General features: G+C 36.3%; 1 protein-coding gene across 5 annotated transcripts in view; it reads left to right on the forward strand.

Moving 5' to 3' along the window:
• Window positions 1–25,801, forward strand: part of CDH13 (cadherin 13) — a 386,189-nt gene that overhangs the window by 202,376 nt on the left and 158,012 nt on the right. Inside the window, exon 1 of one of the 5 annotated variants that reach the window (XM_015874148.2) lies at window positions 19,616–19,771. The exons of 3 other annotated variants lie outside the window; for them this stretch is intronic. Coding sequence is in view for 1 of the 2 variants with exons in the window: in XM_032447006.1 (XP_032302897.1) it covers window positions 24,311–24,325 (15 nt within the window). In the remaining variant the exon portion in view is untranslated. Of the gene's footprint in view, window positions 1–19,615; window positions 19,772–24,160; window positions 24,326–25,801 lie in introns of those variants that run through there. One more of the 5 variants, XM_032447006.1, reaches the window with a different exon arrangement.

Raw genomic sequence — 25,801 nt, forward strand, 5'->3', positions numbered from 1 at the left:
CACATATTTAATTGCTAATAAAAAGTAGCAATGAACTGCTGTTATATTTCTGTTAGTTTTACCAGGTTTAATGGATATAAGTAACAGGATTATGATATGCTACTTTCAGATCGTTAAGAGGGTGCAAAATCCTGATGGTTTTAAACTGCTATTTTTTCTTGTTTTCTAAAAGAGTTTTAAAAGAACTTGATTTCCCACACCCCCACCCCCACCCCCTGCTACGGAATTGGTGGAGAGGACAAAAAGAAGTAAAAGAAATTGTTCTAAAACTATTAGATTTCAAAGGTGCTCTGGAACCTTTACTGTATTTTATATTTCCCCCTCTGAAAAGGAAAGTAAATATTTGTTGTGAAAGAACGCCCTCCTGGGAAGTCATTTTATATGAGCTTCTGGGTGATCAATGGGACAGATGTGCGCGCTGTATACAGGGGGATTGAATTTTACTCAATAGTCTTATGGTTAATAGGTCCAAAGGCCTTATTCCCAACAACTGCAGCATTTCCTCAGAAAGGGATGCAGTCTTGGTCTCAGTCAGAAATGTAGAGCATCAGATGGAGACATGGAGAAAACAGAAATGTTAGTACTTGTCAGGTCTAAAGTTCAGATCTTGGCATATGAAAATTTGTACTATTTACTATGCTTCGCAGAGTATATGTAATGACAATGACCTCATTAAGTAATGGATCCACTGTACATGAAACCAGTAAATTAAAGAACAATTGGCTGTGTTTTGGGGCTGTAAGAGTCAGCAGGCTGATTCTTCAAACATGTAATTTTCCTATCATTCAGTTTTGCCAAACACAGTTGTGACTGTAGAGTAGCAGAAGAGCATAACTGTGTTTGTAACCTTTGATATATGAACAGTACATCAACTTGGAAAATATACTGCATTTTGTCAGGTTTAAAATTGCAAAATTAATATTCAGTATTACTTCTAAGGCAACAAGACAGCTGATGATATTTGTATTCTTTTAAGACTATATTTAGAATTGATATTGGCAATATATTTATTAAAGAAAATACTTTAAAAGAATTTATGTGTTTCAGAATGTGCATTTAATTTCCCTTCATTTCTTTATTGGTAGCTTTGATCAATACTTTACTTACTAACTCTATCACTTTGATCTTGTAAGATGCAAGTGTATCAATCATTTCCCTAGTAAATTCTGACCGACACAACCAGACTGAAATATAAAGGCAAGCTGTCTCCTAAATCTTGTGTGTGGAATTACTGAATTGATTAGTTGAATTCCAAATGAAAATTACAATTAAAGGCAAAATTGCATCCCTTATGTTCCAAATCATTTCCCTGAAGTAGAACCATCAAACTGCAGGCTTTTGACTTGGATTTGTTTTGTTAAGGAAGATATTTTTTATGTATTCTTCCTACTCATAAATCAAATTGTTACAATAATAGCAATTAGCAAGCAAAAAAGATGTAATTTTTGTGGTTTATCAGCTCACAAGGGAAATTCTATTGATTTTTGAAAATACTGAAGATTGTTTCTATGAAAACAATTACAAATAAGTAACATCAGGAGCATATAAAGATTTTTTTTTTTCCAGTAGACTCAGCTAAAAGTATTTAAAATGACTGTGTAAACATTGTATATTCATTTGCAATTAGTATTTACAGGGCACTGATGTATGCCTTGCTGTAGCAGTCTCAGGGCAATGCCAAGAATTTCAGAAGCATATTAATTCCTAATGCTGACAGTGTTTTGCTACCCTGTTATGAGGTTTTCCTTCATTATGTTTTCTTCTGAGCTTTATTTGAATATCCGCTAGCGTCCTTCTGAATACATTTTCATCACTTATTCCATTTTCATCATTACCGTTTGTCCTTTTAGTCCGTATATATGATTGCTCTGTGTTACTGGAAATGATAACAGAACATCAACTTTTTTATCTCAGTGGTTTTGGAAAACTCAGTGAGGTAAATTTGGAGATTTAGTAGGTACTCCTCTTGATATAGTACCAATAGTAAAGCTGCACCTAGCTTGAAGGATGTACTTGCTGATACTGCTTATACAGTAGCTGTCTAATATTGAGCCAAGGCTAATTATTGGCTGTTTCCTATTAAGGCTGTAATATATTAAGACAAATCCCAATAATTTTAGTAGCGCTAAGATAAGACTGAGATTCTAATGTGTACAAGGGCAAAAAATAGATGGTTCAAAATAAGCTTTGCTAACAAACAATGATTTATCGTGCTAAGTGTGGTCCTTAATAATACATATTTTTTTATTCTTTAGTCATTACAGCTATTACGATACAGGCTGTATCATAATTTTTATTGTTTCTGGATGAGTAGAAAAGTGAGTGTAAAATGGAGGGATATTAAAACTTATAGAGTTCTTCTAAATGAGACATTAAAAAATGCACAATGAAGAAAAGCATTTGGCTAGTTGCATTTGGAATCCATGTATATTTGACAACCACAGTTGTGAAGGATTCTAAGTTCTGGTGTTATGTCTGAAACACATACAACACATGAGGTGCCAGGTCCAATTAACAGTTTGATGTTGGTAAATCCATTATTCTTGGAAGGAGAATCTACCATCAGGAGTCATTAATTCAATGTGACACCAACTGGGGTGTTTACATACAGCTAATTGCAGTGTCAGACATTCTGCTCTAATTGAGTTTAATTGTGGCAAAATTTGAGTTAATTAAAAGTTAATGGTATAGAGCACATCATGTTGTTATAAACTAGGGATACATGTTTCATATCCGTATCATTGTTATTTAAATTGTGCTTTCAATTTCTGTGCCTTGTATTGGCACTTTGGCATTGTAAATGTCTTCACATTACTGAAAGTATTTTGAGTAGACACCTTGAAGTGTGTCTGTTTCAAAAATCTTAATAAAGTTTAGACTTGTTCATTATATATCAAAGTAAACATTGCATGTGGTGGTTCCAGCCACCTATCTGAGACAAGAGTTGACTTCACCAGATTGCCAGTAGAATAGAAGAGAGAAATTTTAGTTTAGCTTGCAAGAAGGATGCTATTTTTGACATTGTCAATCATACTTTGGTCTGGGAATCTCAGTCTTCACCTTTTTTCAGGAACCTGTCTTTTTCTGATTTGTCTTATCTCTGGCTTTTCTGTCAACATCTCTTCTGATGAATCTCCTTTCTGGGGGATTTTCCCTAAGTTGTCTTCACTTTCTTCTCTCCCTGCACCTCTTGACTGCTCGTATGCCTTCCAATTATATATAGGCTGACAGTTTCATCTTTATGCTGAACTCTCTTCTGATGGAATCCTATATCATAACCTTTTTCTGACATGCCTTTCTGGACGTATTACAGACAATTCAGAAATAATCACTGCATCTGCCCTCTTCTGTGTCAACACAAACAACACAACACAACCACCCTCCTGCCAGTTGAGCTAGTAGACTCTTTTCTGCTTGCTCCATTCCTTGTCAGAATAATATAAGCACTTTATCCTATTGAATGGGAAAGATTACTTCAAGATATTTTCAAGGACTCCTGCTGTGATTTTGTTATTCTAGTGCTATAGATGGGATGTTACAGGTAGCTTCAAATAAGTCAGAGTATAAATACTTGCTCATGATTTGTTCATAATGCAGAAAAAAAATGGGGTCAGTCTTGTACCAGGTGGTCACATGGACTCAGTTTTCTTCTTTATTGCTTAGTACATTATTAAGAAATACGAAACCCTCAAGAACCTTTATGCTCAATATCTAAGTCAATGAATCCTCCTGTGTTTTTCTATCTGTTTCACACCTTCGTTTTTCATTGATACTACATTGCAAGACCTTTAAACCTGATTGACTACAGCAGGTAAAATGCCATGATACCTGGACTGAGGTCCCTCTTAAATCCAGTTTTGTGGTTACTTGCTCGTAGCCATCATGCTTTCTTCTCTTGAATCATACCCAAACTCTCCCTAACATTAACAAGAATGATGTGTATCTACGGAAAGATGAATGGTGTTGATCTCAGGCTGAGCAGCTGGTGTTAGTTAACAGGTCAGGAGGCATATGCATGAATGGTATGGCACCTTTTGAAAATGAAACATTTCTGTTCTTCTTCTTAAGTGTTAGTTTGAGAAATTAGTTTAAAATTCCACTTATCTACAAAGCATATCAACAGTTACCAAAGTTCCTGGCATATATTCACTTGATTGATGTAAAATGTAACCACTCCCTTAATTTGCCCTTTCTTTACCTGTGATCCTTTGACAATGGACAAGTGTGAGCTTTGGCACCAATGCTTTAATAAATCCACGGGCTCAAGAACATCTGTGGTAAATGCATTATAACTGAGCAGTCAGTGGGGAAGCAGTAAGGTAATTTCTCAAGGAATAAAGGGGCAAGTTGTCTTTCTTTGCAGTGAAAGATTTCATATCATTAGAAGAAATGTCTGACATAATTTCTAACACTAAATATAAATTATTTCACCTTAAAATGTGAAAGGAAGTTTACATGAATGATAATAGGAGTTGTACTCCTGTTCCCTGCCCCAGAAGTTTTCCAAATAACTCATTTCTACAGCATAGTGAAGTGGTTGCATAGAAATACTGGAGTGTAAGAGGGCTGTGTAGGGAGTTTGTTTGTTTGTTTGCTCATTTCTTGTTTTCCTTCATATGACTTGTTTAGAACTGTGCAAATACATTGAATGCAATGATACAAAAGAAGAACTTTGGTCTCAGGAGCTGTGGTTCCATGTGATAACCAAACCTTTCTACGTGACCAGATAAATGCAGGACGGACAAATGTTATTCTAATTATATAGGTGCCCAAATAATGCTTTATTTAGAAAAGCTCCTTACACTCAGGAAGCGATGTGGTAGAATTACTGACTGCTTTTCATCACTTTTAGGTAGGTTAAACCTTTTTTATTTCCCCCCCTTATCTTTATCTACTGCAGTCCAGCAGTTTCCTGAATCCTTTATTTATATATATATTTTTAAAGCTAAACAGCCTGAAAAAAAACAACCCACCAGAATGTTTCATTAACAGATAGAATGGTGATTTAAAACAATTCCAATGAGAGGAAATGTGGCATAGCAGCTGCCTAGCATAATTTTGTGTTCTGCAATATTTTTCATTAATCTCTTTTTGCTGAAGTAAACTGTTTTCCCCATGGAAACTAATTACTGTGCTATCAGAAGTTTTCATTTTCAGAAAACACGAGTGAGTATTTCTTTAGGTTCTATCACACAACAGGGCAATAATCTAATACAACAAATGTGATAACAAATATACTTGCAGGTCTCCCTAAAGCTGAGAAGGACTTTCATGGTATGATTTGGCTTAACACTAAAAACTGACCCAAAGAACTGAGTGAAGAAACGATGTGAGAAAAAGCTGTCATAGCTTAAAATAGTCAGTGAGTATTAATACTGGGCGTGGTATACAGAGAGTAGGTTTGTACTCAAATCTTTTTAAATGGTCTCATGCAGCAGTTCTGGTTTTCATTCTTTTTATTTAAAGTAGTGAATTTTACTGGGCCATCGGTGCATTCTAAGAAAAGATAGCTTTTGTCCTTGTCTGATACTTAAAGTACCTTCTGCGAGCTCAATTTAATGAAGAAGTAGAGCAGTTTTAGTTCAGCTCTGATTCAGAATGAAACTCTGAACCAGAATGTGGGACAATGAAACAACTGACCTCTTCTGTAGGCTGAGCTGGTGTCTGTGGTACTACATTTTTAAATCTTCATTTGAAGGTCAGGTCCTCAGTTTCATTACTTCTGCACTGGGCTTTGATTACAGACTGTTCTAATTATGTTCTGTGACTCTTCCTGTATTTAAAATTGTGTTTTGTGTGTACGAGAAATGACTAGTTTCTAGAGGTTTCAGCACGTAAGCCATCTCTACTGGCTCCAGGCTTTCTTCTGGATTATAGTGTAATCTGAAGGGACAGCCAGTGAATAAAATGTTTTTATAAAAACAGATAATCCTTCTAAACTAATATAGCCATTTTCTGCCAGAACATTCTTCACCTATGAATGGTTTAAGTGATTTCAAAATAGATTATGGCTTTTGATACAATACATTTGCTTTTTTTATGTAATTCTTTTTCTTCATATTTACAGATACATATGTAAGAATATACGTTTTAGAATGGAAGTGTGCAATATAGACCTTTTTTATGGCCTCGTATCATATCAGCATGGATTTGATATACATCATAGTTTAAAAGGAAATCATATTACAAGATAGCATTAAGTATTCTTAAATCTAAATTATTTTCATGGCTGATCTTATGTTCTTTCACATTGTGAAAATAATGTAAAGGGTCATTGATGCATCACAGAAGCAGAACCACAGTTTCAATAGATGACTGAGGAAGTTAGAAAGACTCTGTGCATCAACTGAAAATTTCTCTCAGTTATGTTAAAATTTGCTTATGACATCAAATTCTTACTCCATTTACTGGTACTATTATTCTTCAGAACATTCACTTTGTTCAAACTCCCATTATTTGAAGAGCATCACAGAAAGTGTTATATCGTACAATGCCAGTGACTGTTACTGACTTAAATACCTAAATATATGCACCTCTTTGACATATCTTATTGCTTTGTCATTACATAATACGAAGAAGACGTCTGTGAAAAGAAAATTGAATCTAACCCACTTGAGGTATATGGGAACCATAGTACCATTCAGATTATTAGGGTCTTGCAGTTTATTATGTCTTCTGAATTACTAAAGACTTCCCTAGCCATGAGGGTGGCAATTTTACCCTAATTATTATTTAAAGACATAATGTACCGAATAACTTTCCAATGGAAAAGGCTTCCTATAAATGCTAATACCTTACAATCTACTACAATGTGCTGAATTATAGTTGTTGACCTAACAACTTTTGTTGGAATTGAAAGGCAAGAAATCTGATAATCCACAAGAAAGAGGACAAAATACATTTCAAAGGAAAGAATTTTAGAAGGATTCAGTGGAGCTGAAAAGGGAGTAGTCTTATTTTTTCAGCTGTATTTCCATATATGGAATTTTAATATTCAGCTGTATTTCAGTATATGTCTGCTCCATAACACCAGTAGCATAACTTATTACTATCACTTGTTTGAATATTCAGTTTTCTATTTTCTTAGATGTCAAGGATTCCGAGTTTCAGTTTCTAGATTAATGTGAATAACTATCTTTATAGTTTAGGATAAATCTAATTAATTGGTGAAGTACACTTCTTATGAGGGCTACTGTCTCCTATTTTATCATGATGGCCCACAGTGTCAGAGGCAGATATTGATGGTATTGTAGTAGAATTTGAACCTTCCTACCAATATTCCATTCCATGTCACCATGTGACAGATGGCAGCAGAGGGGCAGTCTGACAGAATGGCATCTGACATGGAAGTGCATATGAAGCAATTATATGGAATTGAATTCCTTCATGTGAAAAAAAATTGCCCCCATTGACCCTGCTGAACACTTATGAAGACCAAACAGAAGATGAGAGCACAGTGATGTGGTGGGTAGTGCATTTCTCCTTAGCAACAGTGACGTGAAAGACAAGCCACATTCTGATGGCCATGCACAGCTGTCATATCACAAAATGAAGAGTGTCTGGGTCAGCTCATCACCATGAATCCGCTAATGGTGGTAAGGAAAAAAAAAACAACCAACAAAACCAAACATCTGTAGCTGAGGATTTGCTCTGTTAAGTTGTATTCTTGTGCTCTTTGTAGCTGTTATGATTTCCATGGAATTAAATAGGAGGCATTACTTTCAGAGCAACCTACATAGATGCCTTAGCATATTGACAACAGCTGAACAGGCATTTCACATTTTTAAACACATTAATTGGGTAGCATGGTTGGTTGCATTGTGAAATGCTGAAAGAAACAATTCCTACTGCTCAGTCTGTTTCCATGACTGTCAATCTGGCAACATATTCATTTCACAAAGAAAAGCAGCACCTTTTCATAATATATATTTCAAATATAACTGAGTACTGTTTCTTAGCAACGAGAACTCAGTAGCTGGTGATCCTGAGATGCGCCATTGAATAGGGGAGTGAAATGTGCTCATGTGCTCATGAACCATGGAGCTTCAATTAGCAGGTAGCTCACAGAGGAAACAAAGGTATTCTGATACTAAATTTCTCCCCGTAATTTTGGTTACTTTGTGCTAGGAGAGTAAGAGAGCATTCATCTGACCTCAGCAACATGCTGGTCTTTACTAGGAAAAGAATAATCTTTTCCCTCTTTGTGAACAGAATAAATCATCTTGAATTGCACACAAAAACATATGTGGAATAAATGTGACCTGACTATAAAACAGATGTTTTTTATGAATAGGACCTCAAGAAGTAATTACTCACAGCTTGTTTTAGAAAGACCTACTTTCTTCAAATCTGAAAAGAAAACGTGTGCATGTGTCATACTGTAACAATGTCTTTGAGTGCTACTGATGCTGTAGAACTTCAAAGATGGTTGAGCACTTTCTGATAAGAGGCATTTGCATGCACTCCTATTTTTACTCTGTGGTTAGTAATGTAGAAAGAGGGGGGAGAACAACACTGAACGTAGATACCCCAGAGTTACAGCTTTCTCTATCTAAAAATGAACATCCTGGATCCAGGTTTTACTTCTGTTGCTCCTTCTGAAGTGTTTCCTAGGGGTTAATTAGAAACTTTTAAAAGCAGAGGTATTCATCACAGTTCACAGTGTACTAAGGGTATGTGAAGAAGAAATTAAACCAATGTCCTGCAAAGAGTTCTTCTGTGTGACTTCTCTATAGAACAGAAATATATGAGATGATGAAGAATGCCTATTTAGATTCATTGACTTTTGCATGTCCAAATATTGATGACAATAAAAAAGCCTCCAATTTGTGCCTCAGGAGCTTTGTCTGATTCCTGTGGCTGCATATTTTGATGCGGCAAGGCTATATAAAAAAATCATTGTGTCATTAGAGAGATTTCAATGTTTTCAGTGGGATTTGGCTTAGTAAATATTGCAGCAAAATAATACAAAAGTGGCGAGAGAGACTTCCCTTGGCTTTTATGGTCTTTGAATTATATTCCAAACAGGTAATTCATAGCTGAGAGAGAGAAATGTGGTTCTTCATCTTGATTGTCAATTCTTCATATCATATCAAAATCTAAAATATAAAGGAAATTGACTTTTCATTGGAAAATTGTTTAATTTCATCAAAGTCAACTGAAAGGGAAACGTTGTTAGAATTAGTACAGGATTTGCTATTACACTGTCCAATTATCTGTGCCTATTTGGTTAGACTTTTGGCTTTCCTGAAGTTTAGTTTGCAGAACATACATATATGCCTTAAATATTTATCTTGTCCATTGAAATAATATCTAATAATTTTTCGTAAATAATTGCTCTTCACTAATCAGATAATGATACTTGATGTGCTTGTTAATTCTAAATAATAGATTCCATTTGTAATTAAATAACCTTTGTGAAGTCAGAGCATTATGCAATCAAAGAGGTCAATTACCAAGTGTTAACAAACAGTGCATTAGACATTATAGTTATTACTGTAGTAATTATCATTCACCAATACATTCACGATGTTAAAACCACATTCCCCAAAGGCTTCATATGTATGGGAAAGTAACTGAACACATACAGGCTGCAAAGATATTTTGTGTGTTAAAAAACATAAATACAAAAAAAACTGTCTTCTGCTTCTCTATCTACTAAACGTGTGTTTCCTTATTTATTTTATTTTAAAATTGGAAGTGCTGTGTAACGTGTGATTTGCTTATTTGAGCAAAAGCCATAATTACGAAGGGCAGTGCCGTGAAATATTAAGAAACTTGCCATCTGCTTGTGCAAAGCTGTTAGGTGTGCTTGTAGTCAAGGCTGATTGCTCTGCGCTGGGAGTGAAGTTTTTATATTAATATTTCATGTGGTACAAGCAAGGTATAGTAAACAGTATTTTCAGATTGGATACACGAGGTTAAATCCTGATTTACTACAGTCTAAGCCAGCTTTGTTACTGTTTTCAGTGATTACAGAGGTCTGTTTGTGCCCTTAACTGTTCCTTTCCCTTAATTTTGGAAATCTGCAGTGTTTGTGTCTTGAGTGCTGTTATTACTTTTTACAAATCTTATGCGTCTGTAAAACACAGAAGTTGACAGCAGTAGAGCTGGAATTCAAAGACTGACAGTGGAAAAGGTGGTGTCTAGAGCAAAGTCTTCAGTCATAGCTGCTGACCGTGATGGTGGCTAGAATGTCTTGAATGATGGTTTTCTTCTTTAAACGTAACAGCAATAAAACCATCACATTTTTAGTAATAAGGAGTATGGTCCCCGTTACATTGTCCCTGTGTTTTTAAATGTCTCTGCATGGTGGGAAGGAAAAGTACAGAGAACACCAGGAGGATTTAGGCCTTAGAAAATGAACTGAAGGGGATCTCCTATATAGCGACTGATCCAGCTCCATCCTTGCTATGATTTTTGTACACTCAAGTTCCTGCTGTAAAGTTGGGCTCTGATTGAAAACTTCCTTGTATGTCCAATGCACATGTACTTGTGTTCACTTTATTTTCATTTGTTCCTGTGTTTCCACAATCCTATGCCTCAGGCTGTGTCCTTCCTGATGTCTAGTCACTGCTGGCTTTGTGTCTAATCTCATAGTCAGTTTTTCATGAAGTAATCCTTAGATTTAGAGGGTAGCACTAGTTTTGGATTTCTGAAGATGTGGTAGAGTGATGCTAAATTCAAGTTCTCTTAGCTCTTTCAGTCATCGATTGACTCATGCTTTGTGAGTGGTTCTCTTTTCGCTAACTTGCCTTGAGTATTTCCTGTGCTGCTGATGAAACCCTTACGTAAAGACCAATCAAGACCTAAGAAAAACCATCCATAGGACTTAGTTGATAGTATAAGAAAATTTAATGTTCATTCTTCTCAGCTTAAGTCATGGCACAGCATCCAGGCAGTGCAGCGCAGCCGTGCTCTGAAACATCATTGCAAAACGTGGCAGAGATATTGAGATTTAATTTCAGAAATATCACTGTGATGTCTTCCTCATAGTCACAAAGGTATCTTAAATTCACATTTTGAGCTTACTGAAATGGGGCCTGTCTCAAACCATGTAGTTTAGTTTATGTGCTGCTCATCCCAGTAAGTATCCCAATTTATTCTTGTTATTCCCTTAATAGAAATAATACACTGTAATAAGGTGAAATAATGTGAAAATAGCACGGAATTTTAATCAGCAGTCTTTAGAAATGTTGTCTTTTACAGTTTTAAATTCTGTGCTGACAGTTTAATGAAGGAAGAAGTGAAGTTTACATTTTAAAAGTGAGTTTACAAAGCTGGCTTCGCTTCTTACACAGTCATGGTTCTTTTTGTGTGTGTGTTTAATTCGTTTCATTTTACACATCTCTGCCTTTTCACAGCTTCATCCCATTTTCTGCCCTATTCATTTTAACCCTGGCATACATGTATGGCCTTCCATATTTCAGTGAAAGATAAAATTGCTATTGAACTCTTCATTAGGATCATGCTATTGAGAATAATGATTTACCTTAGTGAAGACAGGTATGAGTTTGCAGATATAGATTCCCTTCCTATTATTGAAGGTTTCCGTAATGCTCAATGCAGTCCCCTTGTGCTTTCAAAACCAAATAAAAAGTTTTCCCACAGTTATAAAAGAACCAATATGGTATCTCTGCAGTATGTCAGTTCTGGGGTCGAGGAAGCAAATAGGGTGTTCTTGCTTTCTGAGTCACAGAAGCAGCCTTTCTTCAAGGGAGAGATTTTTCTTTGACAGCTCCAAACCAATAATTAAACATTAATTAGTACTAAACATTGTTTAATTAAATTAACCGTTTGTGGAGTCTGTGTGGATATGTTTGCTGTTTCTGCAATCTCTCTGCATTGCTCTCCTTAATATGAAGTGAAGAAAGTAGTTTGGGCATATAGGTGCATCATATCTATCTGTCTATCTATCTATCTATCTATCTATCTATCTATCTATCTATCTATCTATCTATCTATCTATCTATCTAAAAGGATCAGACAGCAAAGTATGCTTTTAGTTACTCACAGAAATCTTTCTATGTATGAAAGTGATTTCACTGGAGGTCCAGCTTCCATTTCTTTGTTACAAGCACTGATCTGGAGTAACTTAGTTGAGGACACTGGATAGGTGCGAGGGCTTTAGAAGTTAAGTGGTGGTAAGAATGGATTTGGTTTAACGACTTGGTTAGTTTATCCACTTGCTTTTGGAAATGGTGAGAAACAGGCAGGGTTCTTTAGCTGTCAGTAACTCTTTCAGCAGCAGAAGTGTTGTTGATTGTAAGTGTAATACATGGATGAGGTCATGTCTAATCTTTGCTGATGTTTATATGCTCCTACCATCAAACGCTGCTACAGAGTGGAAAGCTCACTCACTCTGCAGCCAGTTCTGTGACACTAAGTTCTTCAGAAGCATTTTAGACTCAGATATTCAAATGAGATGCAAATTTTCAGCTGGCAAAAATCAGTGCAGGTCAGCTGATGTCACTGAATCTTAGGAACTGCTGGCAGTAAGGTAAAATGCTTTTATTACTAGTTTGACAGTCTGGTGTTGTTTTCCTGACTTCTATATCTGTATACAAAGTCCTCCCTTTCTTGAAGGAGCACTGATTGTGTACACTGAAATCCGTGGGCATCATAAAAAATCACAGCTTACTAACTTCAAAGTTAAAAATGAAGACACTGAGTTGCTTCTGTTAATTATAAGTGAATAAATGGGCATTATTTTTGCAATAAGCTCTTACTGTGTTGTTAAAAATACAGATGCTGTGTTAGTAGCTCAGTGTCTGATGCTGTATATGCTTATGGTTGTATTAAGATTGAAGTTGTTCCATATGATGATCCCTTGTTTAAGTAGCATGCATTTCAATAGCACTTAAAACTTGTACTCAGATGATTGACACTAATGATTCTGAAGGAGACACTGTAGTCTGTCAGCTGTGTAATTTGTTTTTCCTAAAAATTGCTTGAATACCTGCTTATGCAGTAGACTGTAGCAGCGGGGGAGACATTGTGATGATATAGCCAATAAAAAATGGTTAGCATTTCTTTAAGTGCTTGAAACACATGCCATCCAAATCCAGCATGATGTCTGTGAGGAAATAGATACTCATATACCTGTAAAATTCTATAAAGACTGAGCCATGCTTTTGATATAGCTGCCTCTAGATTGTTATCATCAAAATTATTGATGGTTTATATTCCAGTGGGATAAGCTGAAGCAAACTGAGTATCATAGTATTATTGTTTATATCTTCTATAATGTGTTTATGTATTTGCTTCATTTTCTAAACATACAAATGGTCGTTGTTCTGATCTCAGTTCATGTGGAACCAATGGGAGTTTAAGTATGGAAGCATTTGTCAACATGTTTGGTAGAAGTTTGGTCTCCGCTTTGAAGCTGAATTAATCCTAATAACAGATAGTCTTCATTAATGGGGAATAAGTCATACATACAGTCATGGAGGGAATTAATACAGTGTCAGCTACATCTGCTTCCCATCCCTGCTCTAAGGAAAAAAAAGCACAGGGAAAGTGGGTTTCCACAGTTCTGCGTTCTCCACCTCTATCCAGAGGTCCTTTATGTAGCTACCCAGGGCAAGTCCCCACCTCCAGCAATCTTCAGCTTTTCTTCCTTTCTGAAGACCCTGTCTGAGTGTGTTGTAGACAACACTGGCTGTTATAGCCTGTCCTACATGATGAATTTTGCCAGTTGTCAATATAGTAAATTCTCTGATGCTAGTAAGAGCTTTATAGCCCATAGAGCTGATAGAATCTTTCATTGCTGCTGTTTGGTAACAGTAGAAGTGTACTGTCTGTATGAAGTATAACATAGCAGCGAGGGTCTCTTCTTTGTGTGGTTTTCCCTCAGAAAGCCTCCTCGTTCTTTAAGCACAAAAGGAGAAACAGAGGGGGGGTGGAAGTATACCTCACCTTTCACCTTGTACTTTCATACAGGTCTTAAGGTCTTTTCTGACCAGAGCAATTCTATGATTCATGCTTTTAAATGAAATCCATAGGATTTCTGTTCCACCTCAAACCTGTGATAACCTTAATGAGAACTGTGTCCATTCATCAGTACAATCTTATGCCCTTTTGGGGTGGTTATGCAAAGAGCTGCATTTTGTCCATGTAAAACACAGTGCAGGTGATCACATGCTAATGGCACTACTGTGTTTTTTCCATCCCTCCCTTCTCCTTGCTATTAACTGCTCCCATTATTTACTTAATGAAGGAAATAAAGGAGAACTTACCCATCGCCCTTACTGGTACTTTGGATTACCTATTTTATATAGCCCTTTCTTAGAGCTAAACCAAAAGCTCTGCTCAATATATGATGTGTTTGAAAGTGTAATTTAAAAAGCTTACAACTTCCAGCGTCTGATACTGATTGAAGTTTTTCAGTTTCTGAATAATAACCTTTTAAAGAATATTCTTAGTCAATTGAATCTCCTTGAACGCAAGAAACCTTTAATCAGCACATGCAATAATAAATAACACTGCTGTTGGAGTATTGAGTGCTTTGTTCATGTATTTTTAAGTCTCAGGGATCTGTTTTAAGAATAACAGTGTCCTTTGTCAAAGATTATCTAGATCATAAGTTTTATTGACTGGTGAAATAGTGCTTTTCTTCATAAGAAAATGAAGGAGCTCTAAGATAGAATAAAGAAAACCACTGAAAAGAAGTGTCCTTTTGCTCCAAAAGCCATTTGTTGAAAGAAAATGCACATTAATTAAAAATTTAGACACTTCATTTCTGTTGCAAGACTCCTTGCAAAAGACAAATTATTTTATATATCTAGTATGTGTTAGAACTGACAGATGAGATTAATACGCTTCTTAAATTACCATTACCAAGGGTCAATTAATAAGTGAGCTAACCTTGTGAAAGTCATTCGGAAAGACTAGTTACAGATCTGTAGCGGTCTCTGTCAAATTGCATAGAACTGAGAAAATGAGAAAGCTGTCAAATAAATACGATACCTACTAATTATATTCTGCATAACGTAAATGAGCTTCTGTGGTTGTTGGTGAAAGGAATGAGAAGTCTACAAAATAATATGGAGAACTGTATATGGATTTGGAGTAAAATTTACTTGAGGGAACAGCAGTGTGGAGGAACTTCACTGGTAAGGGAATGTAAAATTGGTTGGAAATCACAGAATGAATGACATGAGTGAAAATTAGAGAAACATTTATTCATTTATTGTATTTTTCACCACCTTGGCTAATGGAAAATTCCCATATCACTGTCATGCTTTAATTACGATATGGCTTTTAGTCGGCCTCTTGATCTCTTATACAAGTTTCATTATGACAAGGAAAATAGCCACGTTTACTCAGTGACAAAAATAACTCTGAACACTGATATTAGGTTTCTTTCTGTGGGAAGGATTTAAAAAACACTGTTCCTTCCGAGCTGCATACCTGCAGGCTGACCAAGTGTCGTATTATTCACTAATCTTACTTGTGATCAGGCTACAAAGCTACAGCAGATACAAAGGCAAGATCACAGAAGCACAGATAGTCTGCAGTCTTCCAGAAAATACCAAAGTGGGACAGAATGGGTTTATGTTGAATAAGCATCTTAAAAACAATAAGACACTAAACATAAAGAATATTGAAAAAGTAATTAAGTTACAAAGGACTCAAAATAATAGCATTATAGTTAAGAGCTTGCAGCCCTTGTTTTCATCTGGTATAATTCCACTTTTTTGTTTGTTTCTTTCTTTTCTTTAATTTAAGGTAGCGAACAGATTTATGACATTTCCAGCAGCAAAATCACCTTTAATCCTCTTTATTTATTTATTTATTTATTGTAAAAGCAAACTGTTCACATCTGTTGGCAAGAGCAAATAGGTTTTTTGCACTGTGTATTTCAAAGTGAGCTCTTTTCCATCTTCCTAGATTGTCTGTTAAACTGTCTTTCTACACCTATTACTTACTAAATATTACACAAATATTGAGTAGTCCAACTTGCTGTATAATGTGTATCTTGAAAAGCAGCACATCAAACATGTATTTGTGTAGCAAACATAGAGTTTACTGTGATGACGGTACTGGCTGTTCTTGCAGCTGCTTTCTAGATGAGTTTAAGAAACTTGATATTAATAAGAATGGCTATGGATGAAAATGATAGCCATGCTATTGGGCAGTCATATTACTGTGTACTTTCAGGAAGAGATGATCTGGAAATGATTCATTCTGGTCTTTTAGATATTTAGTAGGAAGGTCAAGTCACAGTGTACCAGTAATGCCACATGACTGCGCTGTATTCAAAACCTGAGGGCTGAAAGGGGTTCAATTACAGTTCTTGATGGATAATTTTAAGTGATAAATGCAGTTATAAATGAAGCAGGTCAGAGAGCAATGAAAAAAACAGAAAAAATAAAAAATCAGTGTTGATGGTTTTATTTGATTTTACTATGAATGACCTTCTGATAGTGATACCAGAATATAAAGCAAAAGAACAAACATAATGTCAGGTGTTGTTTTTTCTTTTCCTTTTACTTCATTAATAATAGAATATTTTTCTAAGATTGAAAATCCTATTTAGATCAAGATAGTTTTGTTGAGCAACTTCATTTTAGTTAAACTCTTGCAGAGTGCAATTTACCTGCTGTCAAACTCAGCTGAAGTGATACAGTTTGGCACTAGCGTATTCCAGAACATGTCAGGGTTTGATGAGCTGTAAATATTGTGGTTAGTAGAATGTATTTTTATAAGTGCTTTTTTTCACAGCCTTCTGCTAAACAGGCAGTATGTCCTTCTCTGAATGTCTGGGCTTTTTTTCTGCAGAAGAATGTTGCCGGTGTACTGTATTGGTTCCTTGTTGAAGGGGCAACCTACAGACACATTTATTTGACCTTTTGTGAGATAAATGAAGGTCTGATTACTTAAAATACATTTCTTTTTGGTGTGTTTTCTGTGGTTAATGTTCCCACTTTCTTTGAATTACTTAGTGTGAAGCCCATTTATCTTCTGATAAAGAGCAATTCTTGCTAAGCTGTGTTTATAGTAAAATAAGGGCAGGTGACTAAACTCAGTCCACTCATCTCTCTCTCAACTGCCTCTGTTTAATGGTTTGTAAGGTATTTGTAGAAAAGCATACAGTGCCAGCTAATTGTCACGATGCAGCCTTGGTTCTGAATTTGATAGAGGGTGAAGCACCATGACACCATTTATAACCATGATTATAAAATATTTTACATTAAAAAAAATTAACAGCCTTCTGGAGATTTTACGAGTATAGTTCAACTAGATGGGACCTGCAGAGTTCAAAGAGCCTAAGTGCTTTGACCACCTCAGGGCTAACCAAATGTTAAAATATTTTATTAAGGGCATCATCTAAATGTCTCTCAACACTGACAGGCTTGGAGCACCAACCACCTTGCAAAGATGTTTCCTTTGGTTTTCATTTCCTTCTTTGACATAAAATGCTACAAACACGGAGCCTCTAATATACTTTCTTGGCCTACTTTACATTTGAGAGAATCTTGAGGATCTCACTGCTTTTGTAGATAGACCAAATACTTTTAAGTTTTTTTACTGCAGGCTGAGTCTGCATTTCTTATGAATGGAGCTATTCCAAAACATAAACTCATCTCTGTGACATAAGTTCTTCCCACATTCTTTTCATTAGTCTTCATTATCTGTGTTTACCAAACAACATTTTTTTTATGGCAAATGATCATGTTATAGTGATCTGGTTTTTGCTCTGTATTTAAGATGTTGTACTCCTTATAAATATGCTTGCTATACAGTTGCTATAGAGTTTGAGACACATTGTTTATCCTGAAGCTATAGAATTTATTTTGTGTCATAATGACAAACCTTTGGTTCTTCAAGACACTCCAGCTGCAAAGGGAATACTTCTACTCTCTTTGATAGGTTCTCTAAGGCTGATGGATTGCTACTGATTGGAGCTCAAAATTCAGACTCTTGGTATTGATTGGACTGACTTTCTGTATGTGTTTTGCATTGAACTAGCATCTTACTTAATAGTGATGGATTTATAAATATATTCCTCTAAATAAAAGAAGTTATTTTATATTTCAACCAGTAATATATTGATGAAAAGTGACCTTGCCAAACCAAAGGAGAACACTTCATGGTCTAGCAAAGACAAGTGAAGATGTAATTTGTAAATATGTATGTATATAATTCTTAATTCATTGTTATGTTTTTGTAATGAGCTCCTGTTCTTGCATAGTTCAAGTTTTGAAAAACAAAAGTGATTTCTCAGTAGAGGATGGGTCAAAATGATGCACGATTTCCACTGTCTGGAAGATTTGTTTCTACTTTATATCCAATTTTCCAGTCTTGTTGAGGTAACCTTGTTTGTTTGAATTAAAGTTGCCTTTATTTAATTGCTATTGGTACATAATAGGATATTATTCTGTTTTTCCTGCGACTTTAATTCTGTCCTGGCATTCTGATAATGAGCATCACCGCTGATTACAAAGATACTTTTCTTGTTTCAGTTACAGCATTGCAATAGAAGAAACAAATTTCACTGTAACAGGTTGCTGTGATGAGTTTTGGAAGCCTATGACTTCTATGATCATTTATTTTGTGGGTATAGGAAAAAAAAATTCTTACACGACCCTTCAGGAAGGCCTTTTGGATTTGCAGTCTGGTGCAAATGACATTTAATTGTTTTTGTGACCCACTGTACACCAAGACTTCATTTTTGTTGCAAAAATGTTGACTTCTGAATTCGTTCTTTCTTTCTTTCCTTTTTCTTTCCTTCTTTCCTATATGCAAGTGTTCTCTTGCTACACACACATCTTTTTTATTTGCATAAAGCAGTGAAAAAAATTGTATATATATATATACAGTTTTAACAGATTGTGTTATTAACTACAGACTCTTGTTGATCATTTGGAAGCTAGACTACAACTGTTTGATCACTCAAAGAGGCCATTACTATGTTAATTTAGCTGATTCTAGGTCCATTGACTAAGTCTTTCTTTATTGACATTTAATGTAGAAGGATGGCCCAAGATGTTAAGTTAAATTATGTTTAGAGAGAGAAAACAGGTAATTAGGAGCAACATTTATTTCAGTTCGGGCTGCCCTTGGCATATCTTTCATCATATACATACCTGCAACTTCACTAAAATAACATGTGGAAAGTGTTCAGATATTTCCTTTCTTCTTTACATGTGATACATAGCTTGCCATTTTTGGCAAAGTAGAAGCAACAACTACACTGCTTTACTGAAACGGAGAAGCTGCTAAGCATTTGTCATATGGGATGTCCTAATCCATTTAGATGCAACCAGAAAGATCAGCTGTCTGAATTATAAAAGTATCTGCTGTAGACATCCTATCAGAAAACAAACAAACAAAAACCAACAACCTAGCATGCTGACTTTAGACAAAATCAGCAAAAACTCATTTAGTTCAGAATAACAGGAAAAGATAAGCATTGCGTTGTTAACTTCAGTGCTCATAACAAGTAGGTCCAGGCAGAGAATACAGGAGGGAAATGAAAGCAGAGTGCTAACTGTGAGTACTTGTCTGGGATATTTAGCCCATCAGACAATACCCAGCCTTTGTGATGTAAAAGCGTGCTTATTCCATCTCTAGGCAGGGCTGTGAAGGACTCCTGGCTGCATCTCATCACTTCAGATCTGAGGGTGTGAAGAGATGAGATGTCTTGGCAGAGCCAGCAAGTTGGGCAGCAGCTTGCTACATGCCCTCCCGTCTAACCCGCACAAGTGCTCTTGCAACTCCCTGTTTGTTGCTTTCAACTAGAGAATCTTAGTTCTGTACATATGAGGTGGGTATAAGTTGAGTGATCCTTAACTTCTAAGACCTTCTCCTACTCATTTGTAGGAATAGATATGTTTAGCAGTAATAACAGGGTAAAATGCATGTGTGATTTATAGCTGACATTTATACTGGCCTTTACTTGGTATGCCTAAATAAGTTAGTATTCCTGACACTGCTGCATTTCAGAGGTTGGATTTTTGTTGGTCTGATTAGTTATGATCTCTCTCTGACCCTGTTGCTTCTGGAGTCTGAGAGATGAAATTTGCTCCTTTTTTGCCACTTCCTACATGCTGTTTAGAGTGATTTTCAAGCATTAAGGACAGCGAGCAGAGCTTGAATATTGCTAGGAGCTATTTAAAAGTACAAAGCCATCCGTTTTTCATCTTTTCTTACATACATGTCTCTGTTGTTTTTGTGGTGCAGCATAGAGCCTAAAAATTCTGGCAGAGCTTATGCTTTAATCCTTTATTTCAGTCCTACTTCCTCTCTTTTTGATTTTTTTTAAATTCAATATTTTTGTGGTGATTAGACTCAATTGCTTTGGTGAATCCTGATATCTTTCTCTCTCTCTCTCCCTCTTCCCACCCTCCTCTTTTTGAGGGGCTCAACATGTGTTCTCTTGTGATATGGGAAGATTTTAATTAGTTTTATATGATCATCCATAATACTTCTGCTTTGTGTGAAGTACACAGGCTTTCATTTGACGTGCTGTATTGCTCTACAGATTTGAGGGATGTCCTTCTCATTCATTCACCGAGGTTATTTTTGAAGTGGACATTCTAGTTTCATAACTTGTACAATATATAACAAAAAAAAAAATGTTTCAGAAGTCATTTGAATTCTGTGCTGGTAACTATACGAGGAACCCTTATCAATTTGCAGCATTGTTATGCAAGGACATACATAGAAAATTATTTTCGGTTGTTTTGTGTGCAGCTGCAGAAAAGTGCTTAATGGGGGAAAAATGAGGCCCTAACAAGACAATCAGGTTTTCAAAGCTCTTTTAAAGGTGTTTTGATGTTAATAGGATATATTACCCAGTCTTGTAAGGCACTTTGAAAGCTTTATTAAGCTTTATTAAGATACCTGTTGGTAGCTTAATAACCTTTGTAAATCTAATTTTACATCACTTGCTCAGCAAGAGATAGAATCCAGCTATCAGTCTTGTGTTTGGAGATCAAAAAACCTGGACTCAAGCTTGATTCAAATTTTATCTGGTGTGTGGCTTTCGTGAAGTCATTTCATCTTTCCCATCTTTTCCTATCTCATTTCTTTGATTTTCTTTTGAAATGCTCTGCTGTATAGCATCAGTTGGTCCCATCAGTTTTATCATAATGAACCAGGATACTTGCAATCAGTTTAAACACTTCATATCTCATTTATTTCCACCTGTGAAATGGCAATGGCAATTCTGAGACTTTTTGGAAGTTCTTATAGTGACTGTATTTTACTGGTCCCCAGTTGCAGCAGGGTTTACCAGAGTCATGAGCAAGCTCTGGCATCTCAGTCTGCTGCACTGCTTGGTGTGCTCAGGGTTTCCTGCAAAAAAAAAAAGCGGAGAGACTTGTGATAATATCACATTCTTCTCTACTCCCAGTTCCTTTGTTTGCTGTCACTTTTGCAAAACTAACCACTTAAAGCCAGCCTTCTCCTGTGCAATCTGACTGTTAGAAGTGTAGTGCCCCTACATAGTGACATTCACCACAGCAACTGGATTTTATGAGAGATGGACTTACTATTGCTTGATGTTATACATAAAACTAAGTATGCCATCAGCATAAGAAGAGAGCTGGCATGCATGAAGAAATACCTCTTACAAATATTTAAATATTAAAAATATGAAATCTTATTTACTTCAAACTACTACACAAGTAATGGAAAACATCATTCACTGCTCAGTGAGCAGATTTGCCTCCAGTCCTTAAAAATTCTCAGGAATGTGTTGTTAAAACATCAGGCAAAGTTATCAATTTCATTTTTCCTTTTAATTTTCAATGAGCTGAAACGTTACAAAAAAAACCAAACAGATGTGATACTGGATTTAATGCTGTCCTGAAGTAAAGGCAGTGTTCATTTTGGTGTAAGCTTTCTATGACTTCATACGCAGAGTATTATTATCTTATTTTCTCTGAGATTTATGCCATCATTTTCTCTTTGTGGTTATTTTTTCTTTTTTTTTTTCAGCTTTGTTTTTTCTTTTCGCATTCTGTGATCTTGTTCACAGGAAAGGGTCCTTTCCATGCTGACAGCAGAGAAAAAAATCAGGACTAAAATTCTACAAGAAAATAGCACCTTTCTAGCAATATTACAATGCAGAGAGACACAGCTGTGGGGAAAAAAAGTACTGTGACACAGAGAGCATTACAGTAAATACGTTCAATTAGATGATGAATTCTTAATTGCTTAGTTTACTTCTCAGAAGGAATTTACTATATATATATAAAATCTAAACTGTATAGTGTTTCATCATCATTTTTGCATCAGCGAACATATTTCAGTGATGACATTTTCTAGGCACATTCTGTGAACTGCAAATCAAGAGGTTTGCTGGTACTAGAAGAGAGGTGCTGGTACTGCTGGTGTAGAATAGAGTCTGGGCAATTCAATACCTGTTTCATTGCTTGAAATTGCTGTATTTCACTTTGCAAACCAGAATAGTACGACACAGAACTTTCAGGCTCTTTATGAGGATTAAAAATATTAAGAGCACTACCTTTAAAACAAGAGCGAGAAACCTCTGCAAAGGTTATGATGTGATCTAGGGGAATACTACTTAGAGGCAGTTTGGGAGAGTATGGAAAACTGTTGATCACAGCCTGAATCTCTGATTAACCACCTGAGGCAAGTGACGAGTCAGCTGCAGGAGCACAGGTGAAGGTAATTCAGCTGTGCTCCTGGAAGAGGTGGAGCTTGGCTCGACCTCTCCTAGATCCCAATTAAGGGCTGACCACCACTAAAGCTGCTCCTCTTCCTGGAGATTGTTCCTTTGTGGGTCTCTTGTTGTGAGCCTCCATCTCAACTGAAAGCCTCAGCTCTGGTCTTTTCTTAGATACCCTCTGGCTATTTACTTTGTATTTACAGCTATACACTTGTATTATTCCAACTATACTGGGAGATGTTATGCTTCGTAAGAAACAGCTTATTTACAGAGTTTGTTTTGCATTCTCCACTTGGGCTTCACTTTTTCAGGTTTGATGAGTAGAATTGAATAATGATGCTAACCAATCTCATGTTGCATACTTGGAAACATTTCTGCAGCTGTTGTGAAAGACTTCTTTGGTGTAACGCGTTCAGTCTTTAATCTTCATTAGTTAACTGAGGTTTAAGAAGAAAAAGGAGTAGAAAGACAGAAATTATGTCAGTGGGAATCTTTTCCCACTGTAAATTCCTACAATGTTGCTTTCACTGTGTTTAGGCTGCATGTGGTTGCAGTCTATACATTGCTCAACTTAATGCTGTTTACACACGAAAATGTAAGCAGCTCGGTTGCTGTTTTAATTAGTTTTCCTTGTGAAATCTGCAGTCCTGGAATCCTTCAAAGACTTTACATAGAGAGTCATGTTGAGATAAGCATGAAAGTTATGAGATGAAATCTGTGCTCTTTGTGTGAGGAACTTAAGCGTTTTTGTGCAGTACGGCAGGCTGTTTATGCTGGGACTGGCTAATTAATCCCTTTGCACCTAGGATCTAATTCTGAATAAGAGACCAAATTCTATACTATGCTTTTTTTGGCAACACCCATACAACCTTTTGGAGGAAATCAATACCCTGCCCTGGAGCAGCTTGAGATACAATTATTTGTACCTATTAGAAGCATCGTTTTGTTTTTAATTTTTTTTTTCTCTCTCTCCTTTATACCATGTAATAATCAGCTAATATTTTATTCATATCCTTAAAAGCAGGAAATTTAATTGCTATTTATTTCTGTGCCTGAATTATTGCCTCTCTGAGTTTTATAATATAACCACAGCCAATCTTTAAAACAACTTTTTAGCATTTAAAAAACCCCCTTCTTTTCCTACCTATTCTGTACCTCACCCAGCTGCACTTAATCAGTTCCCCTCTCCAGCAGCTTTGGGGGGTGAGGGCACAAAAACTGATTGGCTGAGGTGAATTTAAAACACCTGAGAACACTGTGCCCCCTTTGCTTTAAAACACACTCACCTGCATCTGATTGTAGAGCAGCTGCGGGGCTTTCTGGAAGCATCTAGAAGCTCAGTTCTCATTGGGAAGCAGTGCAGCCTCTCCTCACAAGGCTGCCTGGCCAGCCTGTGGTGTGGATGGTGCTGTTCTGAGAAGCTGCTTTTTTTTCACCACTGTAAACTAGCACCTGTATTAGACTTTGAAGCTAATCAAGCAGTAAAAGTTATTCCAGGCTTAGTTATGAAAAGCTTTAGATTCACGGTGTAATTTGCTGGGGGCCATTGGCTGGCTGGCTGCAGAAGGAAAGCAGGCATTTATATGCAGAGGAAGGCTATCCAGCATTGCTTCACCAAAAGCAATAAATGAAGGGAAGCAGCCATTCTGTGAGGAGAAACCTTGGGAAATGCTTGAAGTAATGGTAAGGATGGTGCTGGTTATCTTTGCTTGTAATTTTATTGCTGAGTGCAAGGAAGGAGGCAAGCCTCCTGTATGTTACCAGAGAGTGCTGATGTTCCTAGAAATATGGCTGCTAGATGTGCATGGATGTAACTTCATCTTCATGAAAGTAATTCCATAACTGAAGTTGAGACATGAGGAGTACAGTCAATATTACTTAATAGGAAGTATATCTGTTTGGTTGTTTTGGTCAGTTTGCCCAAATCTTTGCTTACCATTTCTCCTTATATTGTTGGAATCAGGTAGGAGGTTAGATATGTTCTGAATGCCATCAAAAGAGTGCAGTAGCTCTGGTATATCAGTCAAGTTTTAAATTAAAGCTAGATGGGCTTTTCTTTTTTACTGACAGACTGGTGTATCATTCTTCTGATAGTTAGATATAATTTTCCGTATGGTTTTATTTACAACCTGTTTAAAATAATCTGTTTGCCAATGGTATCTTAAGCGTGTCTTTCCTCTGCATGTGTTTGGATTTTGTGTTAAGGTGTATTTTCTGCTTTTCTTTGACTTGGTTCTGATGTTGGGTTTGGGGAGAAGGTTGGAGGGTGGAGGCAAGATCTAGACAAGCCTCTCCTGTGTAGCAGGCAGGTGAAGACAGATGGTCCTAATTGGGTGCTTTGGGCTTTTAGCTCTTTTTACATAATGCTTAGGTTCTATGAGTTATTGTACAGCAACTAATAAAATCTGTCGTATTAACAAAATGAAGCAGATTGTGTAACAGTTTCCACAGACCTGTTATCAGAATCTTTTTGGCTAGTGGGACTCAGTAGAGTTTGCTATTGCAATGTAGATCCATTTTGGTTATTAGTGAAGATCTCCTATTCTCTTCTTTAACCTATGGAAGACAGACCAAGGAATGTTAGATCAGCCTTTGCTTTAGATCACTAGCAGTTTCTGTGAATGCAGATAGCTGCTATAAATTTAGATGTGGCTTTGTTCTTTCTGGTGAGCAGTATAGCTACTTATTTTTGAGGGAGTTTAAGAGCATCTTATTTTGAATTAGGAAGTGAATTTGCTCAAATTCCACAGAAAAATCTTTCTATTCTTTCATTCCTCAGAGCAATTAACATAGTAAATGTTGACTCATCAGAACTAAGATAAATCATTTTGTCAGCAGTTCCTAACTGTATCTGAAACTTTATCTAGATTTAATGTAGGTCAATAATGCTGCATTTTCCTTCCTAATCCCCATCATGTTGTATGCAATCCCAAGGTTCTTACATAGACTTCCTTGTCCAGTGTTAAACAAACCCAGGAAAGTGAATGGGTGTGTGCCATGCAAAGCCTGAGCTGTGCTAATGCCATGTGGATCAGTTGTTTTCATTTCAGAGGACATCTCAGCTTTAAAGCTGTTAAGCTCTATATGCAGCCAAAAAAAAATCCCAACAAAAAAACAATTGAGAAAATCCTGAAGGGGGAAAAAAGAATAATTTCTAGA

Source organism: Coturnix japonica, chromosome 11, assembly GCF_001577835.2.
Source record: "Coturnix japonica isolate 7356 chromosome 11, Coturnix japonica 2.1, whole genome shotgun sequence".
Taxonomy (NCBI): Eukaryota; Metazoa; Chordata; class Aves; order Galliformes; family Phasianidae; genus Coturnix; species Coturnix japonica.